The sequence below is a fragment of the Mastigoproctus giganteus genome, chromosome 4, assembly GCF_048544385.1.
Source record: "Mastigoproctus giganteus isolate SK-2022 chromosome 4, ASM4854438v1, whole genome shotgun sequence".
Lineage (NCBI taxonomy): Eukaryota > Metazoa > Arthropoda > Arachnida > Uropygi > Thelyphonidae > Mastigoproctus > Mastigoproctus giganteus.
The window spans coordinates 17,290,060-17,316,866 of NC_143578.1; the positions used below are offsets into that span (position 1 = coordinate 17,290,060).

At 34.5% G+C, this 26,807-nt stretch overlaps 1 protein-coding gene across 1 annotated transcript in view; it reads left to right on the plus strand.

Moving 5' to 3' along the window:
* The window catches only part of Tbc1d8-9 (TBC1 domain family member 8/9), a 303,090-nt gene extending 279,086 nt beyond the window's left edge, over positions 1-24,004 (plus strand). Inside the window, exons 26-28 of the mRNA XM_090371383.1 lie at positions 1,377-1,468; positions 15,493-15,583; positions 23,593-24,004. Of these exons, the coding sequence (XP_090227509.1) occupies positions 1,377-1,468; positions 15,493-15,583; positions 23,593-23,987 (578 nt within the window). The 3' untranslated portion in view covers positions 23,988-24,004. The remainder of the gene's footprint in view (positions 1-1,376; positions 1,469-15,492; positions 15,584-23,592) is intronic.
* Positions 24,005-26,807: the final 2,803 nt, after the last annotated feature.

Below are 26,807 nucleotides of genomic sequence, written 5' to 3' on the forward strand. Positions count from 1 at the left end.
GTTACAATTATATTCTTACGGTTGGCTAATTCCACAATTCCTGGCTGCTTGCCAACTACTTGCCTAGGAAGTAGTTGGCAAGTGTTTTTATGGCCATAACATCAAATATGAACCTTTAAATGTTAAATGCTATATAAGGATATTCTCTGTGGATATGCTTCTAACTCTAGTGGCATCTACACAGAGTTGTCAAAAATAAAGAAGCTCATTGTACTTTTAGGTTGCCTAATCTGCTAACAAATTGATACAAGCACTCATAGTCAGTAAATTAAACTAGTGATAAAAATACTTTACTAGGTTAGTGAAGTTAAGATACAAAAATAAGTTAAATTTCTTTTTAAAAAAATTAGCCCTTCTGCATGAAGTGTGCATATGAAGCAAAAGATTGTCATAACTAACCAGGAAAAAAAAGACAGTTTTGATCTCAAACAAAACAAAATGTCTCCTCTAGTTAAGATTTAGCATGTAAGTTCTAATTTTTTTGAGAGGGCTAATGTTGGTGAACCTTATTTGTCAGGTATTCAGAATGCTATAACCCAGCAACAGTACAGGAGAAGAAAGAAAAATACTTAAATGGAAATTACTTAATTTAACAGGAGCTTCCAGAAAATTAATCATTTACCCCTTCCATTTAAAATTTTTTGAATAACACTGTCGTATTATCTCAAAGAAGCTGAAGGTTCCTTTTATATGAAGTTAAAATTCAGTTTATGTCTAGGAACCTCCAACAAAATGCTGCACACCTTTATTAGTTTCTGAGAAAATTGCTTGTACGTTTAAGTATACATATCTAGTATAAAGATGTGAGATGTAGTCTAAAAAAAATCTCTCTCTTTTTAGTGTAGTAGTAGTGATGATAATAATAATAATCGTTCATTAGTAATTAAAATTCAGATAAATTACAATATAAGAATTTGCACCTCATAACAACACCCAGGTAAGAGGGACTTAAAAACAAACAAAAACTATAAGAGACTATCAAATGTACAAATTAAATGTCATGTATAACGATTAATTACGCAAGACAAAAACACTGATTCATAATTTATTATTTCTGTTTTTATTACATAACATTTATTACATAAAATAATCAATCTTTTTTCAATAACACTATAAAAATCAATATCCCAGTTCATAAAGATCATTTTTGAAAGAGAATGGAATAAAAGTTTAAGGAGAATTGATATGGATAAAAGTCTTAAGTTTAAACGACTTTCAATATGTTCTATTACTTTAGACTATAATATGATATCCTTTTTTAATATGAAATAATAGGAATATGTCCTATCACTTTATATTACAGAACGTGATGAACATGTGATATGTTTTGAAATTTTACAATAATTGTTTGCTGCAGTAATATATTTTTTTTTCAGAAAGTAGTAATACTCTTGCAGAATGTTTTAGAAGCTGTGTTTACAAGAGTAGCAGTAAAGCTGAAACAAAGCCACTACCTCATATGAATCAAGTATGTTTTAATTTATTCATTTTTTAGCTCCAGATTCTAAATTAATAATAAAAAAAAGGATGTTTAGATATTTCTTTCTCTGTGATTATTACTTTAGTTTTACATATGTAATGGGTAATCATTAGATAACTTCCCATAATTGAAAGTTTAATATTTATATTTTTAGGTTGACATCAGCAAATTGCCTTATAGAATCTATAGGTTATATATATCTTATCTAGAAGGCACTTATTAATAATTAAGTTTTGACAATAGATTGGATGAAAGTTATATTTAATTGCTCTGAAATGACTTGACAGTTGAAGAGTACTCTTATTATTTGTTATTATTGAAATGGTTCCACCTTGAAATGCCTTTAAGCCTACAGAAGAAAGTGAGAGGTAAAGAAGAGTTCTAGTTCATGTTCCACTAATTTCTCTCACAAAAAAAATTTTAAAGGATGGGAAGTGTACATGATGTCCTTAAAAGTGGTAGGACAGCCCCTCCCTGTTGAACAGCTGAAAAAATATTCCAGACTATTCATGATATTGCTTTAACATCAAGTTTAGGTATTTGAGATGTCAGGAATGTTCCACAGAAGATAGTTTTAAAAGTCATGAAGCAGGTGTTAAGACCGCCTGCTTACAAAATCAAATATATTCAATCAATAATTCAAAATTATCATGTGGGTGGAATGGATTTGCTAACATTTGTTTATCAAATGTTAGCAAATGTTAGTCTCACCCCCATGTTTTTTCTATAATGAAAAAATTGTGGTATGGCATGGCTTAACCTCATTGTTTTAGATTGATCCACATTTTTGTGAGGAAGAAATTAATAGATTGCTTAAAACTGGGGCAAGATATGCTAGGATGTTGCCAGACATAGTTTCCTGAATTAGATAAATGAAGCAGTCTTCATCATCATCATAGGTTGCCATCCCATCTGGGGTTGGCAACCAGCATCTTTTGTAAACATTATGAAATAATTGTTCCACAGTTTTGCCTGTCCATTCCTTCAAATTATCCAGCCATGATATTTTTCTTCCTCTTACCACTAATTCTTCTGGTCAGAATGATTTGTGGCACTGCATATTCTTCTTGATTTCTCCTTAACAGAACCATATCTTAGCAAAATAGAATGCAGTGTCATTTTCATTCAAGAGTAGTGGATCTTTTACACAACTGCATTTGGCAGTAATCTTATTGGCTGGAATTTTTTAATTCAGATTTAAATCTCTGTGACTTTTAGCTGTTCATCTTCTTGAAAGATAATGTTTATAAAATTTAGCCTTTGAATTTATTATACAATTCTCATTTAATATAATTTACATTAGTGAAATACAGAGTTATTGAAGAGTCTGAAGCTATTTAAGTGTGATTTGTGTGATTTGTATTTGAAGCACACAGTTAGAAAATGGGTTTTCCGTATTAATCCAGAGCACTTTAATAACTGTGTGAGTAATTGTTGAAATGTCTGATCATCACTTAGTAGTAAGTGCTTCACTTGTACTCAACTATTTGTTGAGTTAATTTTTTTTTTAATTTAGATTACTAAGAGTGAGATGGTAATTCTACCTACTTTTGAAATCAATATTTTCATAGCATTGTCTTTTTGGAATGCTGATTCTTCGCCACATTTTCTGCCGTTACTAATTACAAAGAAATTATTCTGCAATAACCTTTGGAATATATTCTCATTTAATATAATTTACATTAGTGAAATACAGAGTTATTGAAGAGTCTGAAGCTATTTAAGTGTGATTTGTGGGAAATGCTGAAGTTCAGGCCCACTCTCCACTCCTCACCTTCTAATAATGTAATCTGTTAGTAGGGATGAATAAGGATTGATTGTTGATTTGGAACTAAGCCATTCGAGTTGGATAGGCCGAAATCTTTTCAATGGTAGAACAAAGCAATCAAAACTCTTACCAGTTAGGGCAGTGGTTTTCAACTGTGGTGCTGCAACAACATTCCAGGGTGCCACATAATTTGGGTTTAAGTTACTTAAACTTATTTCTTTTTTTTAAAATTTATATGTTTACTTAGTACCTCTATATAAAGAATAAAATTATTATATACTGTATATATATAATTTGTGTTATGCATGTAATTTTTCTAACTATATTATTGTAATAACTATCATATAAAGATGAATATGGCTAAAACAAAAGTAATGATGAACAAGTATGCCACGGAAAGGGAAATAATGATTGAAGGAGCAGTAATTGAAAAGGTGGAGTCATATACTTATCTGGGACAAGTTATTAGCTGTAATAATGATAAATGGCTGGAAGTCAAGAGAAGAATAAATTTTGGATGGATAGCATTCAGGAAATATAGTCACATACTGAAGAGCAATATCCCAGTTTGTCTGAAACGTAAAATAATGAATCAATGTATACTCCCCACCATGACTTATGGAAGTGAAACTTGGGCACTCACCAAAAGAATGGAAGAGAAGCTAAGAACTACACAGCGAAGAATGGAACGAATTATATTGGGAATTAGAATGTTAGATAAGAAGAGAAACACATGGATTAGGCAGCAAACTCAAGTAAAGGACATTCTTATCAAAACTAAAGAACTAAAATGGTCTTGGGCAGGACACATAGCTCGAAGACATGATGACAGATGGACTAAGAAAATAACAGAATGGTACCCAAGAGGAGCTAGAAGAAAACCTGGAAGACAAAGGCGGAGATGGATAGATGAAATTCATGAGTTTTTGAGTAGTAAATGGATGGCCAGTGCTCAAAACAGAAGGAACTGGAAAGTTGCTGGAGAGGCCTTCATCCTGCAGTGGATTGAAAATGGCTGATGATGATGATGATGATCATATAACATATATATTTTTTAATATTAGATATATACGAGTGTGTGTGTGTACACACACACACACACACACACACACACACACACACAGAGTGAATCAGATCTAACAGGCAGAAAATTGAGTAGGGGTGCCGCAAAATAAAATAAATTACTTAGGGGTGCTGTTATTAAAAAAAGGTTGAAAACCACTGAGTTAGGGCATCATCAGATTCATGTGATCCTTGCTATGCTTATTAGGGAACCAGGACACACTAGTCTTAAATATGCAACTGAGACAATAATCAAGGTAGGTACCATCAATATTAGAAACTTTAAACCACTAATAAGTGGAATTAGCAGAAGAAGGTCAATATGATATCAGAATAATAATACCAAGCAGAACAGAAACCAAGCTAGATAAATAACTAGGTCAATTAGCAAAAGCAAACTATAAGACAGCATTCTTCTTATGATGACCGATGACTCTTCATATTATGATTTAATTTAAAAAATTTTGGATCAAAGCAACTAAATTTTTAAGTCATCTGAAATATGCATCATTTAATACATAAACATAGTGAAGTCCATTTCCATCTACAATTCTCTGAATTACTTTTTTTAACAGAATTTCAACTGTCAGTTTCTTTGACCATTGCCATCATGTTTGTCCAAATTACTCACTATTTTCCTTCCACCTTAATGGCAGTAGTTGCACATACTCTCATTCTCTCTGCTATTCCTGTCAGTGACTTCCAAATCCACTTTTTGACCTCCTTTGACTCAATATCTCTTTTATCTGCAAGTTCATTTTGCTATTTTTAACTGTTTTTCTCAGCCCGACAAGTAACTTGCAACTTTTCAATATTTTTCCTTTGACTTTTAACTTTCTTTAGTCTGTCTTTTTTAACATGTTATCAGTGTTGGACCAAGGTATTTTTGCATCCCGGGAAGAAAGATTTTTTGGCACCCCCTTTACTAGGGATATATATATATATATATATTTTTTTTTTTTTTTTTTTTTCACAATTTGTAAAATTTGCCACCCCTTAAAGAATGGTGCCCCAGTCAAGGGCTCTGCTAGCCCATTCCTTGATCCAGCACTGCAGGTCATTGACTTTGATTACTTTAATGTTCATAATTGCAGCTGACTTCTGTTTTCTAATTATAGAAGGTTTGATCAAAATGTTTGGTGAATGAGCTTATAATTCTTGAATGCATAATGTAGCTAAAGATTATGAGTGAGACTTAAAACACCATATTTTGATAATGTGCACACCAAGTTTTAACTTGTCTGCCATTCTAGTGGAAGCTGCTTTGTGTGGACACTTGTTTTTCTTGTTTGTCATCTGTACTAAAAATGATGACATATAAACAATGGATGAGCATTCATTTCGTTGTAAACTTGAAAAATCAGCCACAGAAACATGTGAAATCCTTATTATAATTTACAGAGACGATGCTGTAATATTAAAAAAAAAAAAGCAGTTTTCAAGTGATTTAAAAGGTTTTCCTAAGAGTAATTTTTTGCTTGTAGGCAAAGAATTAAGCAGTCACCACCTGGCAATCACCCAATAAAAACATCAATGAAGTTTACTTATCATTTGGTTTATTTCATGCCATTTATACTGAAGATTTACATGGCAAGCTTGTGACCATCAAGTTTTCTCCATGCACTCGCACTCATAGAGTGTTAATTCCTCATTTCATCTGAGGTGTTTGAGCAAGCTGTGTTGGATCCTTTATTTTAAAAAAATTATAACAGGTGATTAGCCTTGGGTGAATGGATATGTCCCAAAGAGCAAGATTCAAAGCTCCCAATGAAAAACAATGCCATCATAAATTCTAAAACATGTCATGGTGGTTAAAATCATGTGTGAAGGAAATTTAAAATCGAGAAAGGAGTTCAACAAGGACAATATCTCCGAAGCTGTTTACTGCTGCCCTTGAGGAAGCTTTCAGAAGATTATACTGGTTGCAGAAAGGAGTCAGTGTGAACTGAGAGTACCTAAACCATTTACGATTTGCAGATGACATTGTGGTCATAAGCCACGATCCCAAATAATTAGAGGAAAATCTTAATCAGTTATGCACAGTTAGTAAGGATTTTGGACTAAAGATGAATATGGCTAAAACAAAAGTAATGATGAACAAGTATGCCACAGAAAGGGAAATAATGATTGAAGGAGCAGTAATTGAAAACGTGGAGTCATATACTTATCTGGGACAAGTTATTAGCTGTAATAATGATAAATGGCTGGAAGTCAAGAGAAGAATAAATTTTGGATGGATAGCATCCAGGAAATATAGTCACATACTGAAGAGCAATATCCCAGTTTGTCTGAAACGTAAAATAATGAACCAGTGTATACCCCCCACCATGACTTATGGAAGTGAAACTTGGGCACTCACCAAAAGAATGGAAGAGAAGCTGAGAACTACACAGTGAAGAATGGAACGAATTATATTGGGAATCAGACTGTTAGATAAGAAGAGAAACACATGGATTAGGCAGCAAACTCAAGTAAAGGACATTCTTATCAAAACTAAAGAACTAAAATGGTCTTGGCAAGACACATAGTTCGAAGACATGATGACAGATGGACTAAGAAAATAACAGAATGGTACCCAAGAGGAGCTAGAAGAAAACCTGGAAGACAAAGGCGGAGATGGATAGATGAAATTCATGAGTTTTTGGTTAGTAAATGGATGGCCAGTGCTCAAAACAGAAGGAACTGGAAAGTTGCTGGAGAGGCCTTCATCCTGCAGTGGATTGAAAATGGCTGATGATGATGATGATGACTTTTTGGCTATTCCCAAAATTAGAACAAAACATGAAAGACAGATTTGAGTTGATTCGAAAAAAGCCTAAAAACAGTCACAGAAGAAGACTTCTAAAAATGTTCTAATCAGTGGCAGGCATAATGGAAACAGGGAGTTAAATGATTTTGTAATAATTGAGAGCAAAGTGGAGGAGAAATTGTTGAAGTTAAACATAAGAAAGGCAATGGGGTAGATGGCATCTATCCAGTTATATTAAAGGAGGTGGCAAAGGAAGTAAGCAAACCCCTTAGCCATAATTACGAGTGCAATCTTGGACTCGGGGGGGGGGTCAAATCACAAAGGGGGATACGAGTAATTACAGACCTGTTAGTTTGACTTCTGTTCCAGGGAAAATGATGGAGTCACTGGTTAAAGAAGAATTGCAGGATCATCTAGACAAGACAGCAGTAATAATTCAGCATGGGTTTGTTAAGGGGAAGTCTTGTCTGACCAATTTGATTGGATACTATGATGTGGTCAAAAGGAACTGGATGCAAAAAATAATTTTGATATCATATACTTGAATTTCAGGAAAGCTTTTGATACTGTTGCACATGGAAGACTACTGTACAGATTGGAGCTGTATGGCATTAATGGCAAACTGGTACTATGGATAAAAGGAAGATTGAGTGGGAGAAGACAGAAAGTGGTAATCAATGGGTACTGCTCTATGTGGACTAATTTTATTAGTGGTGTCCCTCAGGGTTCGTTGTTGGGCCCATTGTTGTTTTGTATATTTATCAATGATATTGATGAAGGTATATCAAGCTTAATGTCAAAGTTTTCAGATGATACAAAGGTTGGCAGGGTTGTTAATAACAGTATGATGCTGCAACAGGATATGGAAAAGTTGGGTAGATGGGCTGAGAAGTGGCAAATGAAGTTTAACATTGACAAATGCAAAGTGCTGCATATGGGTAGCAGTTACCCCAGAGTATTAGCATTAGTAGAGGCATACGATGCAAGAAAACATACCAACTGAGTGGTGTTACCCTCAGGGTAGTTGAGAATGAAAGAGCCCTGGGGGTAATTGTGCAGTCAGATATAAAGTTTTCTGAGAGTGCAGACAGGCTGCTAGAGTAGGCATGCTAAGCATGGGATCTAATGATGGAGTCACTGGTTAAAGAAGAATTGCAGGATCATCTAGACAAGACAGCAGTAATAATTCAGCATGGGTTTGTTAAGGGGAAGTCTTGTCTGACCAATTTGATTGGATACTATGATGTGGTCAAAAGGAACTGGATGCAAAAAATAATTTTGATATCATATACTTGAATTTCAGGAAAGCTTTTGATACTGTTGCACATGGAAGACTACTGTACAGATTGGAGCTGTATGGCATTAATGGCAAACTGGTACTATGGATAAAAGGAAGATTGAGTGGGAGAAGACAGAAAGTGGTAATCAATGGGTACTGCTCTATGTGGACTAATTTTATTAGTGGTGTCCCTCAGGGTTCGTTGTTGGGCCCATTGTTGTTTTGTATATTTATCAATGATATTGATGAAGGTATATCAAGCTTAATGTCAAAGTTTTCAGATGATACAAAGGTTGGCAGGGTTGTTAATAACAGTATGATGCTGCAACAGGATATGGAAAAGTTGGGTAGATGGGCTGAGAAGTGGCAAATGAAGTTTAACATTGACAAATGCAAAGTGCTGCATATGGGTAGCAGTTACCCCAGAGTATTAGCATTAGTAGAGGCATACGATGCAAGAAAACATACCAACTGAGTGGTGTTACCCTCAGGGTAGTTGAGAATGAAAGAGCCCTGGGGGTAATTGTGCAGTCAGATATAAAGTTTTCTGAGAGTGCAGACAGGCTGCTAGAGTAGGCATGCTAAGCATGGGATCTTGTCAATGATATACAGGAATTTTGCAAGCAGGGATAAGGTGATTATCCCTTGTATAAGGCAATGGTCAGGCCACACCTTGAGTACTGTGTACAGGCCTGGAAGCCTCATTTTAAGAAGGATCTTGAGTTGCTAGAACGAATACAGAGGAAGGGCAACAAGACTGGTGAAGGGAACAAAGGGGTGCTCTTATAAAGAAATGCTTAAGTTCTGCAAATTGCAGCTTCTGGAGACTAGGCACCTGCAAGGCGATCTGATTGAGGCGTATAAGATCTTGAATGGTTTGAGCATGCTCAATGCTGATGGGATTCTTTCTCTTGCTCAGAATAATCACCTGAGAGGGCATAAATTCAAACTTACGAAAGACAGTTGTAGAATAGATGTGCGGAAGTTTGCCTTTAGCCAGTAAGTAGTTGGATTGCTGGTGGAACAAACTTCCATCTGTTGTTGAAGATGGAAGTTGCTAAATAAATTCAAGGCAGAACTAGACAAACATTTGAAATGAATGGATCAGGGAAATGGGAAGGGTGTTTTTGTTTTTTTATTTGGCTGATGCTGCATAAGCTTTCTTTCTTGCATTATGTGCCTCTACTAATGCTAAATATGGTTGCAGTAGGAGTTTATATTGAAGAATATTAACAATGTACATCTTTATCATTGATTAAAATTAATTTTTTTCAATATCACTGCTATCCCAGCTGATAACAGTTCTGGGATTGCTAATGACTTTACAGAAATTTTAATTTAATAACCTTGATGTTTTTCTCCTGCACCCTGTCAGAGGGATATTCTGGGATGATTATTCATTTGAAATGATGTAGATCACTGGAATGATCTACATAATTTCTACTCTTCCTTTCTTTGGTTGGATTGAGGCTTGAAATCATCTGCTCTTAACAGCTGTTGCAATAACACTCTTTAAATTGTTCTCATAGGTATAAAATTCTTTATTTCACAGTCTACTTTAACCTTTTATCCATTCTCTAAACCTTGACATTTCCAGTATACTAAGAATGTTCAGAAAGAGGTGCAGCATTTAATTCTTCCATCTGAAGCTCAGTCTATATTTTCTGTGTACACTAAAGCTCACTATAGTTGAAAACAAGTTATTAATAAATCCAAACTCTATTTTGATCGGTATGAGAGTAAATAAGTACTTATCTCCTGTCCAATTTGCATTGCTTTTTCTGGTTCTATTCTAAACCATTGGTTACAATTTCAGCCTATCCATAATTCCACCTATACATGTCGATGTTTTTTTTGCATCTACATCTAACGGGCAATACTAACCTACTAACATTTTACTTTTCACCTGAGGCCTACATTAATTATCCTGATAAACTTTTTTGTGTCATATCTGATACACCCCACTCAGTGCTTTTTTTTTTTTAATTGCAGAAAGAGATTAGAAGAAACTTGGGTTATCTTGATACCAGCAGTTCTTCAGTTCTTGAAATCTCTTCTCCCTACTGTTTTTATTACCTCTTCACATATTTTCTTATTCCACTTTTGCTTTTCCTAATGCACAGAAGTTTGATGTATCCAGTCTGTTCCTTAAAAGGAAGACAGATCTAAGTCTTTTTTTTCTGCCCATTCAAACTTCCATCTGATTAATAATTGCCAATAGAATTCCATCATTGTTTATCCACAGGGGATCATTTGTCTTATGAAATCTCTAGAAAGATTCCATAGAAATTTTTGGAAAATCTTAATGAAAACATTCCAAAAAAATTTAATAGGATATGGGTATTGTAAACTCCCTATGGTCTCTTTGGTGAGTATTTTAAATAGTTTAAAAATTGTTGTTTAACACTTCATTATATGTATTATTGAACTACACCTGCTAAAATTTAAAAATTAAAATATTATGTTGTGTGAATTTTATATTCTTCTGATATAGCCTTCAATTTCAATCTTCTTTGCTGATTATTATTATTTTTTTATTTTTTTTTTTATGAATATCCCAAACACAAGAGATATTAGAACCTATAGTACTTGGTACTGTGCATGGGTTGGTTGAAGGTTGAGAAGATGAAAGAAGATATTTGTTCACATTATACTTGAACATCTGTAGATTGTAATTTTCAGGAAAAACGTATGAAGGAAGGTCGTTCCAGAAAACGGAAGTTGAATGAATAAATGAGGAAGAAAAAAAGTTGGTTTGTGAGTTTTAAGTTGGACACTAAAAGGATGACTGGTTGTGGCACATGTTTTGGACTGCTTTGGAAGAGAGAGTGGGAATTATAGAAGCCAATTCAGAAATAGTGCCACAGAAGTATCTATAGAATAGGCATGCAGCAGAGACAGATAGTAGAGAGGCTTTGTTCGAGATGGGTCATTAATTACCCTACCTGCCCTCTATAGAATGGAATCCAGAAGCCTGAGAGACGTTTTGGGGGCACCGCCCAGATGTGGGAATAATATTTCATAATTGGGCAGATTTGTGATTTATACAGAGTGAAACAATTGTTTGGAAGAAAAGTAACACTAAGAGTGAAAGAGAAAACCCAGTTTTTTAGATGCAGAGGAAGCAATATTGTAATGTGCAAAATTATGCCAAGAGAGATTAGATGGTCACGGTAAGCCCCAATAGAGATATATGTTTGTTTCTTATTTGGTTTTTAGGAGCATTAGCAACTAAGGCCATATTGCTCCGGGGCTATGCGGTGGTCATTCACTGATCTTTCTGCATCCTCTGTATTTGGTGGCTCATGGGCTTGAACCCCAGTCTAATGAAGAAGCGTGTCCTATGCACTGCTGCTCCTGCCCACCTGGTTACGAAGGCACCTAGAGATATATGATCTTGCCTAGAAATTGTAGTGTAATCGAAGATAAGCATAGGAGCAGAAGGATCCTTTTTGCAAGATATAAGACAGGACTGAGTTTTAGATGGAATTTCTGCTTCAATCTGACAAATTCATTTATCTTTGCGAAAAGAAATCTCACAAAGATAAATAAACTAAGTTATCTTTACCCCATTGGATAATTACCTGGAGATCAGCATTTAAGGAATTGGTAGTGGATATTCTAGAAGTTGAAGCTGTTTGTGCAGGGCAAGGTGGAATGAAATGTACTATCATTAGAAAAACTATGGATAGGATTTCCAGTCAATTGAAGAAGGTCATTAATATACAATAGGAAAAGAGTGGAGAAAGAAATGAACCTCGGGGAACACCAGCATTAGTGGAAAAGACAGAGTACCATCAACCACGGTGAGCAGTCAAATAAAAAACTGGATACCCAATTACAAATAACAGTTGGCAAACCATGAGACAGAAGCTTATTTAGAAGACTTTTATGCCAAACATGATCAAAAGCCTGTGAAATGTCAAGAGAAACTGCTTGAATTTCACCAAACTTTTCCATTGAATTTATAAATAGATGGGTTACATAAGCCTGTGTTGATTCACCAGTGGATCAACACTAACGGAACCCATACTGACAATCATTGATCAGATGGAAGGTTTCTAGATAGTTTAAGAGATGGCAGTTAATTGATTTCTCCATTACTTTAGAAAGAGTAGAAGTAAGCACAATGGGATGGTAACCGGATGGGAGAGATTTGTCACCCTTTTTAGGAACTGGCTGGATATGGGCAAATTACCAAGCAGAAGGAAAAACACCTTTGGAATAAGAAAGTGAAAAAAGGCGACACAGAACAGAAATAAGTTAAGGAGTATAGGTTTTGAGAACAAGTGGAGAAATACCATTGGGACATGGAGCTTTCTTAGCATCAAGATTAATCAAAATTGTGATATCCTGTTCATGGAAGACCACAAGAGGCATTGAATGGAGTGTACTGTGAATGGTTGGAGGTGATTTACCAAGGTCATCAATACACGGGTTGGAAGAAATATAGAATGCTAACAGGTCAGCTTTATCTTTGGCCGAAGTGGCAACAGAACCATCTGGTTTTGACACAGGCGGGAACAGAGATGAGTAGAAGTTGTGGCTCAGTAGCTTTGGCAGCAGACCAGAATGCTCAACTACCATTTGGACAAGAAGCATGTTTTCTACTCAAAAGTTTTATACCTGTTTGAAATCTAGTTTGGACTGAATAATAACTGCTTCACAATTGTTGTGAGTTTTGGTGTAGGCAGAAAATGAACCTAGAGATTTGGAAACAAGCCAATTACGACATGCAACATTCTTCTCTTGAACAGCTTTGGCACATTTATTGGAAAACCAAGGTTTAGATGAAGGATGAGATTTTCAGGTGGAGTGTGGAATAAAGGATTTTGTACCAGAAGAATAATTTCACTGACACGATCTGAGCAAACATTGACATCAGAAGATTTAAATCAGTAATAAGAAACAAACACCCAAGGAAAAGAATAAAAGAAATCTCTCAAATCATCCCAATTTGCATTCTTGTAATGCCAAACAACACAAGGTTGAGATTGGCCATGAGAAAAAGGCTTCATTGGAGAACAGACAATCACTAAGTTGTGATCTGAAGTGCCTAGAGGACAACTCACCTCGACTGTATACTTAGAAGGGTTGCTTCTGAGAAAAAGATCAAGCATATTTGCTGTGGTTAGGATTATCTGGTATCCTGGAAGGTAAATGAACAATCTGTGCGAGGTCATTAGTAATTGCAAAAGCTTCAGCATCTCGAACAGCTGTGTCTGTGTGACCAGAAAACGGAAACCAGCTGGAATTGTGAACATTAAAATCACTTCACTGTTAGGAAAGTTGGACTGAAGACAGTCAAGTTTCAAAGAGAGCAAGTCAAAGGGTTCCAAGTGATTAGTGGAGTTGGGAGAATGATAGAGCAACCTTTCAATTTGAAATATGGTAGAAAGATTTTAAGCAAGTGAAGGTTGAAAAGAGGAGATTCCAAATTACTAAGTCTCTGACAGGGAATATCAGAACAGACATATGTACAAGTACCTCCTTTGAAGCAAGAGGAATCATATCGCAAATAGGGTTGAATCAACCGATAACTGGGATTCTGTCAGAAAAAGTACATGGGGTTTGGCAGACTGCAAGTGGATATCTCAATGGAAATTAGAACTGAGTGCATGTGTATTTGTGAAATGAACAAGGAAGTGTTTGGGAGGTTTATATCTTTTCACAGATAAATTTGTTCTATTAGTTTGACAATTCGTGGTCTATTCAGAATTACTAAAAGGTGTTGAGGACATGCTATATGAAGTAATGAAATTTTTGGATATGGCATACAGTCTTCTAACTCCTCCACTAATTCTGCTGTCCCCCAAGATTCAGTTCTTTCCCCCACTCTTTTCCTTTTGTATATTAATGACCTTCTTCCATTGACTGGAAATCCTGTCCATAGTTTTGCCGATTGCATCCACTTTCCATTTTGAGAAACCTTGCCCTGCTCAATTAGCTTCAACTTCTCGAATATCTGCTACTAATTCCTTAAATGCCAATCTCCAGGTAATTCTGCAGTGGGGCAAAGACAACTTAGTTGATTTCAATCCTTCTAAAACTCAGTCTTGTCTTATATCTCGCAAAAAGGATTCTTCTGCTCCTATGCTTATCTTTAGTGACACTCTGATTTCTAGGCAAAATGATATATCTCTTTTGGGGATTACCCTGACTTCTAATCTCTCTTGGCACAAGCACATTACAAATATTGCTTCCTCTGCATCTAAAAAACTTGGTTTTCTCTTTCGCTCTTGGCATTACTTTTCTTCCAAACAGTTGTTCACTCTGTACAAATTGCAAATCCGCCCTACCGTGGAATGTTGTTCCCACATCTGGGGCGGTGCCCCCAAAACCTCTCTCAGGCTTCTAGATTCCATTCAGAAGAGGGCAGTTAGGTTAATTAATGACTCATCTTTAACAGTTTCTGCTACATGCCTTTTCTACAGATACTTCCATGGGCACTGTTCTTCTGAATTGGCTTCTATAATTCCTGCTCTCTCTCTTTCAAAACAGTCCGAAAACATGCCACCACCAGCCAACATCCATTTACTGTCCAACTTCAAAGTCGCAGAACCAACTTTTCATCTTCCTCATTTATTCATTCAACTGCCGTTTTCTGGAACAACCTTCCTCCATATGTCTTTCCTGAAAATTACAGTCTACAGAAGTTCAAGTCTAATGTCAACAAATATCTTCTTTCGTCTTCTCAACTCCAACCCAAGCACTGTACTAAGTACTATAGGTTCTAATACCTCTCGTGTTTGTGGTTTCCGTAAAAAAAAAAAAAAAAAACACACATGGTAAAAAGTATAGCTATAAAAATCCATGAAGGGTTTGTGTACAAAATGTGCCATGCATATCAGTGAAGTGCATCATTTTAAAGTATTCCTTTCTTGTTTTATATCACCAAAAAATATTGAATGTCGCACACAAGGAAACAGCTTTCTTGCTTCTGTGACTTTTTTTTTTTTTTTGCCATGTCCACTGAAGGATTAATAATAGGGGGGGGAAACTACTTTTTAACCAGTCTTGAGCAGGCTGCTTAACAAAGTGTTGAATGTATTTTGTAAACATATAAAAGGTAATTATCCATTATTTGCAACAGAGATTGTAACTTTTTAGTATTAAATTTATATTTACCTCTCTGGTTTATTTGAAATTTTTAGGAACAGTTCATTCAACTTTGGCGTACAATGTATGATTTATTTACTGGTCATCCAGATGAACAGCAGATGTATCACTCCATCGCTGCAGTAGGTAAGTAAACTGACTGTCTTATAAGCAATGTTTTGTGCACTTGCTTTAAAGGTAGATATTATTTAGTTTTAGTTTAGGATGTTTAATAAATTAATCATTTCCTATTCCTCCACTAATAAAAAAAAATAAAAAAAAAAGCATTGCTGATCGATTTTTACTTCTCAACATTTTCAAGCATGTAACATGGCCAGCATTAAAGGTTTTTTTTTTCTTTCTGTTTTTTGTTTTTGATCTGGAATATTATGCAAATATTAAAGATAAAATATCATAGCAATAATATCTTTTTTTTTTTTTTTCTTTCAAGTTGATCTTCACGATATATGTAGATGTGTACCATCATTTTCTACCCAAAATTTAGATCATCATGATGCAGTTATATACAAAGATAACAGATAACTTTCATATCTGTAATTTGTATTTTTTTGTTAATACAGTTGTGCCCCCGTATGTGCTGGTTCAGTTACCCGCCGTTAACCACAAAAAAAAATAATGAAAAAAACACGTACTACTCGTGTGTCCAATGCGATGCTTCTCTTTATTTTTTTATGATGTCAATTTTAAATCGAATAGCTTCCCTTTATTTTTTACGATGTCGCGTATGGTTTGGTCACCAACATTATAATGGTTCTTTAGAGGTTTAATAGATGCACCGTTTTCAAACTTTTGAATAATTTCAAGTTTTTGTTTAATTTGAAAGCACAACTCTTGCATTTGCCCATCATTTTCGTGATTTCTAAACAAAAAAAAAAAAAAAAAAAAATTACTATTTAAAAAAAACATCCCTGACGTAAATAATGAAACAAAATTTGTCCTTTAGCGGTGTGACAGAACACAACAATCGATGCAACACACTAAATCAAACTAAACATTTGATCTCTTTTTTTTTTTTCTTTTTGTTTTGAGAGATAAGTGTGAATACAACAGGGGTTGCAAGATAATAGGTACACTAGTCTCCCAATAACATGACGACTCGTGACGCCACTTCTTGTCGCTTATTTACGACTTGCAAAATATCTGTATATACCTATTCTAGTGGCGCCTCCGTAGCCAGGTGGGCAGGAGCAGCAGTGTGTAGCACAAGCTTCTTGATTACACCGGGGGTTCGAGCCCGTGACCACCAAATATGGAGGATGCAGAAAGGTCAGGGAATGACCACCGCATATCCTGGAGCAATATGGCCTTAGTTGCTAATGCTCCTAAAAACCAAATAATAACAAATAACCTATTCTAGTTATTACTTGAATTTTATAATTTCCGGTTGATTTTTTTTTTAATTTTTTTAATTTAGAGTCTTGAAGTATCCTGGTAAATCAAGTCGTCTGTATTTTATTATTACCGTATTTAATGTTGGTAATGTCTTACTGTGTATTTAATTTATCAATTAAACTTTATTATACGTATGTACAAGAAAATCACGTTATATATGGGGTCAGCAGGTGTTCACTTATATCCGTGGTTTCAGCCACGGATATAAGTGAACAGTAGGTCTTGGAACATATCCCCTGCCAATACGGGGGGGTCTTACTGTATTTTGAACTCAGGTGAGGTTCATAATGCAAAGTTAAGAAGCCATATATGCAATTAGTTATAATAACATAATGTAATATGTTGCTGTCTTTGCACCGTAAAGCCTTTAAACAACAACTTAATATGTAACATGTTAACATGACATGTAAACAGTTAGTTATAATTTCATTATGTGCACCATATCCATGAAATATCATAATTCATAAAAACAGTAATTTTTATATTATTAAAATATACACTAGTCAGCAAAAAAATAAATAAATAAATAAGTGGTTTTTTTTTTTTTTGGTCCCTGTTAGTATTCAGGATGATTCTTGTATTCAAATATTGCTGAATTCAAATATGGCAACCATATTGCTGCAACACCCACCAATTTTAAGGGAGAAGGGATTAACGTCAAAAACTAAGTTTCTAATAAAAAAGATTCCATATATTTTAAGAAAATGTTACATATACAGTAAACCACCGCTATTCACAGTGGTTATGTTCCTGAGAAATGCTGCGAATACCGAAAATGCAAATACTGAGTTATGGCTCCCATAGTAATAAAGGGGTTCCGTTCCAAAGTATGAAATATATAAGAAAAAGTAGTCTAAAATTTTGTCTATGTATGTATTATATGTACCTTCATAATATGACTATGTACATAGACAGTACATAGTGAAATGCAAGCATAAGGCATCGAAATGAAAATAAGAAACAATTTAATATTAAATGTAATATTTATTAGAAATTTCAAACAAATCTTTCAATCCAGCACCTTTGCTATAGCTAAAAAACTTATCCCGCCAGTGCTATCACCAGTTTCGCTAAAGTGTTGATAAAGGTGTTTTGCCTTTTCACAAATGATGAGTAAACTTGAGGGAATTTTATTTTGAGTTCGGTCTTCTATCCACAGATTTAAAGCCTTTTTCATTTTTTCTAATTTAACATCATGAGTTACAGAGCAAATTTTTGAAACAACTAGCGCGTTTTCACGGACACTACGGCGGATTTTTTCTTCCGATTTCTTGATTGATCATACCGTTGACTTATTGATTTTGTAATGTTTTGCCACTGACGAGACACTTTCACCATTAGAAATTTTGTCTAATAACTGAATCTTACTCGCTAATGTCATCACCTTCTTTGATCTTTTCACAATTCCCTTGTTATTCGTAGCCATATTTTTGTAGGGGTTAGAAAAGAATTTGTCCACAATAAAGTCACTTTCTACCGTTAATACACTCAAAAAAGTCTGTTTACACTAACACACTGCAAAACAGTAGATTTTTCACTTTTGTAAGCATATCAATATATAAATTGATAAATTTATTCAATTTATAAGAATATAAATTAAAAGCAAACGAAAAAACCTTCCATAACAAGCGCATAGCACATACTGAACAAGGATTAGCGAGAAACATCCACGCTCGCAATTTTGTCACCCTTCTCCCCCCACCCACTGAGACCTGTTTTGACCGGGAAAGATGATTCTGCTATGTTTTTTTATGCCGGAAAATATTCACGGCGATTTAAAATTCACATTTTTTTTTAGGTTTCATTTTATATTAAATCAGCGACCACAAATAGCGGGGGTTTACTGTAGTACTAAATATTGAACAATGGGTCTATTAACTTTATTCTATTTACAAAAATGTTTATGTGATAACAAAACACTTATTTTATAATTGTTCATTGGTGTCTTCCTTACAAGATTCCAACAGTAGTCTGCCAACATATTTGGATTCCATTTTCCCTGGTATCTTTTTTTCCTTTTGAGAAATATCTTGCTTTCTCTGTGTTCATTGGAGACTGCTCCCAAGTTTTCAGGAAAAAAGTCTAAATGGCAATGTAGGAAATAAAGCTTTAACGACATGTTGCATACCAACTCTCTGTACACTAAAATTAGCTCATCCACAATTTCACTGTAATTTTGTGATTTCTCATTGCCTAAAAAGTTCCAGTAGATGTTTTTGAATGCCTTCCAGGCTCTTATTTCTGTAGCATTAATTTTTTAGCGAATTCCTCATATTGAAACTGCAGTTTGATTTGAGGACCCACAAAAATTCCCTCTTTTATCTTGGCCTCACTGATTCAAGGAAACTTTTGCCTCAAACAGAAAAATCCTCCTCCTATTTTGTCCATCACTTTTACAAATATTTTTATCAAACCTAGTGTGATGTGTAATGTAGATAAATAGATTTTTGACTTATCCACCAAAGGAGGATCTGCTACATTTTTATGGCCTGGTGTGGTTTTGATATGGGCTTATCAATTTTTTACCTGTAGTGCAATCCTTCATTCAGCTGTCCCACTCACATAAAAAACAACAGTATTTATTGTATCTACCTTGCAACCCATTCAGCAAAGCTACCACTTTTAGTTTGGCACAGATATTCCATTTGTATTCTTTATAGCATATTTTTGTAATAGAATGTGTACGTTCTCGTACATTACCTTCATGTGGTATAGATGGATACTTATTTCCATTATGGAGTAAAACTGCTTTCAAACTGACCTTGGATGAATCAGTGAAAAGCCTCCACTATTGGTAACATGCTCTAGATGTAACTCTTTCATTAATTCCTGGACATTGTTACAATAAACCAAAGTACCATTAATGGAGTAACATTCTAGAACATTCTTCAATGTTGTAGAAAGCTCTCAAATGTTCTATAAAAATAATAAATAGATAATATTTATGGAAAACATTATGTTAGATTGCCTCGTCCTATAAAAAGATACTTTGACACCCTTAAGTATCTTAAGTTATCCACTGCTGAAGCTGTGATCCTAGTAATTGAGCCTTGCTTTTGGAGAGGTCTAAATCTCTGACCAAATTGTTCAATTCTGCCTGAGTAATTAGATGTGACTTTGCAATATCAAGAGTTGAAAAGTCTGGATCTGTACTTGTTCTGGGTTCTGCATCTTCCGAAGAGTCCTTTACCAATCCTGAATCAAAGTCAAGTCCATAAGTTTCTTGTGGCTTTGGTACTGGCATTGTATCATCCTGAACAACCGGCCTTAGAGCAGAAGGTATATGTTGGGATTCTCAACTTTATGCTTGGATTTCCCCGAAAAACCAGAAATATTGGTCAGGCGAAAGTAACAATCATTTATGTGGTCTTGAGGTTCCTGCCATATCACCAGAACAGCAAAAGGCATTGATTTATGACTATCGCTAAGTCAGCCTGTTATAATATTCTTCAGCGTGAGCTACAGGAAATCCTTGGAGCCCATACTTTATCTTGATCTCTGACTTTACAAAATGGAGTTCATAGACTTTTCTAACAAGATGTGAATGGCTTCTGTTGCGATTTTAATACCATTTCTCCACAAATGTAGCAAAAGCTATCAGGCTTTGGGCTAGAACATGACATATTTCATGTATGGTTGAGGTATGTGCACATAAGAACACAATTAAGAAATTGTGGATTTTTATTTCTAATTTAAACACAGTTCACGATTTACACTAATGCACACAACACTTGTTTACAAACACTAATTCACTAGAACACTTGTTCACTTTGTTCATCACACACTCTCTGAAACACTCACATTGTTTTAAATACAAAAATGCTTGCTTGGTGTGGAAGCCACTCACATATATACTGGTCGAGAAGTTTCTAGAGAACTCCATCAAAGGTTTTAGAAACATCCTGAACTTCCTTCAGCATGTAACAATATTCTAGAACATTCTGGAACATTCTTCAATGTTGTAGAAAGCTCTCAAATGTTCTATAAAAATAATAAATAGATAATATTTATGGAAAACATGATTAAACCAACTACAGATCTTGGTTTTCGGTCATTAACCTACAATATTTGAAGACTGACGAACTGATGAGAACATTTTAAGCACATATCTGAGTTTTTGAACATATTTCTTACGAGAATCTGTCGAAATTCTTTTTTTCTTTTTCTTTTTTGTTTTGTGTAGTTGAGTTGTTTCGGTATTAGTTAGCTGATCTTAGGCAGAAAGAATGTGGTTTTCCATTTTGAACCATTCCACGGTTTTTGGCCCACCACAACATGCAAATTGTGGCATGCTGAAAACAGAACAAAACACAGAATTGTACAGCATAATATACTCCAGTGGCTAAAGATGTCGATGCACCATAAAACCAACAGTAGCTTGTAACTTGGTTGCTCCCGAATATCTTCAGTTATATTTTTCTTTCTACTGCTCAACAGTTAAAAGCATAATGTTCATAATTTAAATAGTTATTTTCTAAAAAACAAAAATTTCATAACATCAGTCATCCATTTTTTTTTGGCTTTATAATTCACTTTTTCCTGAAGACACCTCTTATGCTTTGATTATAATAATAGAAACAAACAGATAAGAAAGTAAGTTTCTTTGAATGACTATCCAGTAATAGAAGCCATGTATTGAATGTGAGAACTGTGGATTGAATTTAATACACGCATTGGTGGGAATGCATTACATGATAAGATAAAACTCAACTTGTTTCAGATGCATTCAGCCAAAATCTCTGTTCACCCTAACAAACAAATTTGCATGCAATGTTCAGTGAATGCTTTATCAGTTTCTTAAGCCACAAGTTGCCCATAGCGTAAAATAGTGGTGTCTTTGAAAGAAACCAAAACACAACGTATAATAACATTTTTCAAATTTTTGCTGCACAAGTACTAGTACTGTACAGCAGGCCCTTGTTATAATGCGGTTTGCTTTACGCTGATTCGCTATAACGCTGTTCTTATATTATAACCCATATCTGACTGTAATGCTGTCACAAATCACTATAACACTCTTTTACAGATTGCATTTTTGGCATATTTAATGAAATCGTTTCATTTGATGGAGTCAATAGCTTGAAAATGAATAGAAAAATAGCATTAAAACGTTTCCCACGCCGACTTGAGAAATTTTCCCACACTCAGTGAAATTTTCTTGCAATCTAATTTAATTGCAGTACAGTGACTTGTTATGTAGTTCCGAGTTCAACATTTTAAAAAATGATCTAGTATATTGCTTGTAATATTTGTGTTATATGCATTTATCCGAAGTCTAGTCATCACTCAGTACAGTATTAGACATTGTGCGTAACTTACAGTTTACTCGAACATTGTATCATAATTAATGCAACCAATGCAGTTACATTTTTGAAGAGTTAATAATGGCGGATAAGAATGAAAAAGCAACAATGTTTGGACGCAGTACGAAGACTATAAATGTAAGAAAAAGACTAAAATTTAAAATTGAATTAGACGTTTTGAAGCGAATCGATTCCGGTCAACGACAAGCGAATGTGTGCCATAATTTAGGACTGGCAGGTTTAACTTTAAGAACAATTATAAAAAATAAAAAATTAATTTTAGCAGCCGGAAAGACAGCTGTTCCACTGCAAGCAACTAGGGCTAGACCAGCTATTAGGATTGAAATGGAGAGACTTTAACTAATTTTATTGAAGATAATATCTAATGCAGAATTCGGTTAAGTTAAATATTATAGAAAGAGAGAGAGAGAGGGAGAGAGAGAGAGAGAGAGAGAGAGAGAGAGAGAGAGAGAGAGAGAGAGAGAGAGAGAGAGAGAGAGATTAGCCTATATGATGATCTGAAGAAAACTCACCTAAAAAAAGGAGGAACCATTTAAACTAGTAAGGGCTGGTTGAATAGATTTAAAATCCAGGGAGAAGCTGCAAGTGCAGATCAAGGAGCTGAAACTTTCAAAAAAGAACTTGTTAAAATTATTGAAGAGGGGTATTATGTGTTGTACTTCTCAACAAGTTTTTAACATAGATGAAGCAGGACTTTTTTTTAAACAAATGCCTAAAAGAAGTTTTGTGTTGAAAGAATAAAAAAACATGCCAGCTTTAAAAGCGACAAAGGATCGGTTGACTTTATTGTTGGCCGGTAACGCTACGGGGGATTTAAAAATAATCGCTTTTAGTTTACCAGGAAGAGGGCCAAAGTACAACCCAAAATCGACACATTTTTCATGATTTTAATTGGAATATTAAGTTTAATTTTGATAAGTAAGTAGTTACTGCATAATTAAATACATATGCAATGCAGAATATTTTATATGTACAAATATTTGAATATTAAATATTTTGACTGACATTTGTGCATCTTTTCACTACTATTTATTATTGATTAGGAAAATCCTATGGCACCGACCACAACTCACAAATACATATTACCTTATGGGAATGTGGCGCTCGCTTAACGTGGATTCACTTAGCGCTCTGTTTTTCCCGAACGAATTATCAGCGTTAAGCAGGGGTCACCTGTACATACAAATTTTGAAACTTTTATGGATAGAAATGATAGAACAAGGTAAAATGAGGGGCCAGTTTTAAAATTATATTCTCATTTTCATCAAGAATATTGATTGTTTTGGGCAAAGTAATTATTCAAAGTGGTCAGTTCCCAATTAATTTGGTTAATTATACCTCCCTCTTTTGTCATTGTATTTAAAAGGAAATAATTTATGATATGATATTATTTTATTTAATTTCCCTATTTATTTTCAGGTACAATGCTGCTGCAGATTGGTGAGCTGGGAAAACATCTTATCCCCAAAGCAGATGAATCAACTAGTTTACTTTCACCTGAAAACCAGAAATCTGAAAAATTGGCCAACTCTAATACCGATGGTGTTGAAAGAAACAGTGAGAATTATGTTGATGTGGATACATCACATGTTAAAAGAAGTTCTATTGATTCCACCCCATCCACCTCAAGCAGCAGTACTGCCAAATGGGATGATGGATGGGTCATTACTTTTGAGCAGCTGCAAGGTACCCTTCACACAGAACAGCCTTTAATAAACTTTTTTGAAAGGAAAGTTGATTTGGAAGAAGAAATTGAAAAGATTCGAAGCAGCCGCCTTGAAAGGACTGCAAGCTTGTCATCTACACCACCGTAAATTCTTCGGAAAATGTATTTGGTCTCTTTGTGCATCCACATTATATAGAAATTATCATTCATATTTTGATAAGGATTTGGGAGATTCTTATTGTTAACATGGATGTCAATGGACAATTTCATTGAACTTTTTTCTGCCATGGAACGAATGATGAGTCCTCACAGACATTGCAATATAAATGTGGTTACTTAATTATATGTTATGAATTGTATATTATTTACAGTCTGTCAATATTCTTGGGTATCTCTTAAGTTTTTCACAGTCCTGCGAACTCATTTCTAACATGCCTGAACAAGAAAATATATTTTAAACATGTTGATATTTTACTATTGATAACCACAACTACATTTTGTACTATGTATTAACCTCTGAACTTTTGCAGAAGTATTACAGTTGTTTTTATTACTTTATTTTTAAATATATACTTTTATCAAATTATTCTAAAAATATTTTAATTGGAATCTCTAAACAGTGATAGTTTTAACCAGGTATCAGTAGTCTTCCAAAAAAACACACAAAAAAAAATATTCATTTACAGTTTTTTCTTTCCCTCAGTATATATATATATATATATATTTTTTTTTTTTGTTATTTTGTAAATATAAAATTGAACTCTGTATATATGGCACACAGATTTTGCTACTTTATTTAGATTTAATTTTTGCTGACCGTGTTCTGGTATCATGTAAAGAAGTTATCTAAAAATATTTCTCAAAGTATTTTTAATATGATATTACAATTTCCATTATGTTCTGTCACTGCATTTTGTATTTATTTTATTTTATTTTATTTTTTTTTTTTGTTAGTTCATACATACATACATATATATATTGTAGTCAGTCATGAGAAATTTATTCACTTTGTACTATAAGAATAATTTTGCAATTACATAAAAATTGCATATCTGTTGGGAGGAAAACACCATCTTAAAATAGTAATGCCATAAACTACTGAATGACTTTTCTCATCTTATTTCTTCATATTTGAAATGCTACCATTTGCTGCATATTCAAAGGCATGTTAAATATTTATACTTTTTGCAATATTTGACTTTCTAAAGGTATTTTGGAAGAAGGCCTTTTATCCCACTCTTGCATCAGGAAAATAAACATTTGCAATTTATACCATATTTATCCGTATTTTTGATGATATGGATGTTGATGGACAATTCATGCAGTCAATGTGTATGCAATTCATAAATAGCACAAATGTAATTTATAATTCAATTATGCATTATATTTATCATTTTCTAGGCATATGGGAGAGTTGTAGAAATTATGCCTCTTATGCAGAATGTTTTGTGTCAAAAATAATATGACTTATTTGTTTATCTTTTTTTTATAAAATGATTATATATTGTACTGCTGTTTCATGTATGAAAGTAAATTTATATTATTTCCATAAATGTTTTAAAATTATATACTGATCTTCCTTTTTTGAGCAGTTTCATAATCATATGGATCTGACTCTGATTTTTAGTAGTGTTTAAGTTCATTGTATAACACGCCACAAGATTGGTGAAATATGCAATGGATGGTTTGTCTGTGGGGAAAGGATGAATGCGTAAATTCGTTTGGACTTCATATTTATGGCCATTTTGTATTGTTTTGTGTAATCACAAAATTGCACTACCACTAGTGACATTTAGCATATATTATTAATATATGCTTTATATTATTAATATATGCTTTATATATTATTAATATATGCTAAACAAAATTTGCAAAATATCCTTTTTTTATAAAATCTTTTTAATTGCCTTATAGAATTCATATACATCCAAAGGGAAGATAATACTGGAGGAAAAAAATAATAATTATTATATTACACACCCACACACCAGTATCCAAATCAATAATAAAGTAACAGTATGTGAATAAAATTTGCATGAGTAATTGAAGCAGGTTACGTTTATACAGGGTGTCTCAAAAATATTGGTACAAACGTTTAGGGGAGGTAGGTAACATCTAAAGGAATGTGAATCGCATAGGAACCCATAAATGGAAACGTCACGGGAAAGTAGTAGCAGAAATGACACAAGACAGTAATTAGTGGCAAACATTTATTTGACATAATATTAACAATGGAGTACGAGATGGATGCATTTCATGATGTTACAACAGATGCTCGAAGGTTCCACCATGAGACGCGATGCATGCGTGACACCGACGCAGCATGGATTGGCGGACACGATCAAACACACCTGGAGTTTCTTTGACAGTAGCAGCAGCGCAGACGAGTCTCGCCACGAGATCCATTTCTGTCTTCACAGGCAATTCATACATGATAGATTTGAGGGCCCCCCACAGAAAGAAATCAAGGCTCGATAAATCAGGTGAGCGTGGGGGCCAGGCAATGGGTCCACCACAGCCAATTCATCGATGCCCAAAATACCTGTTCAAATGATCATGAACACACCTTCCATAATGGGCAGGCACCCTGTCATGTTGAAATCAAATGTTGCGTCTCACATTTGCTGGAACATCGTCAAGTAACCCTGGTAGAACTTGTTCAAGAAAGATCCGATATTTAGCGGAGTTCATGCGGGATGGTAACAGGTATGGGCCGACTAAGCAGTCACCAACCATACCTGCCCACACATTTATTGCGAAGCGATGTTGTGCTGCATGGGGCGCACACTGTGTGGGTCGTCGTGAGTCCACACATGAGCATTGTGCTGATTGAATAAGCCTTCCCGAGTGAAATAAGCCTCATCCGTGACCAAAACATAGGCTGGAAAATTCAAGTCTTGAACACTTTCTTGGAGAAACCACTGCACAAAAGCCACACGTGCAGGATGATCTTGGGGGAGCAGTAACT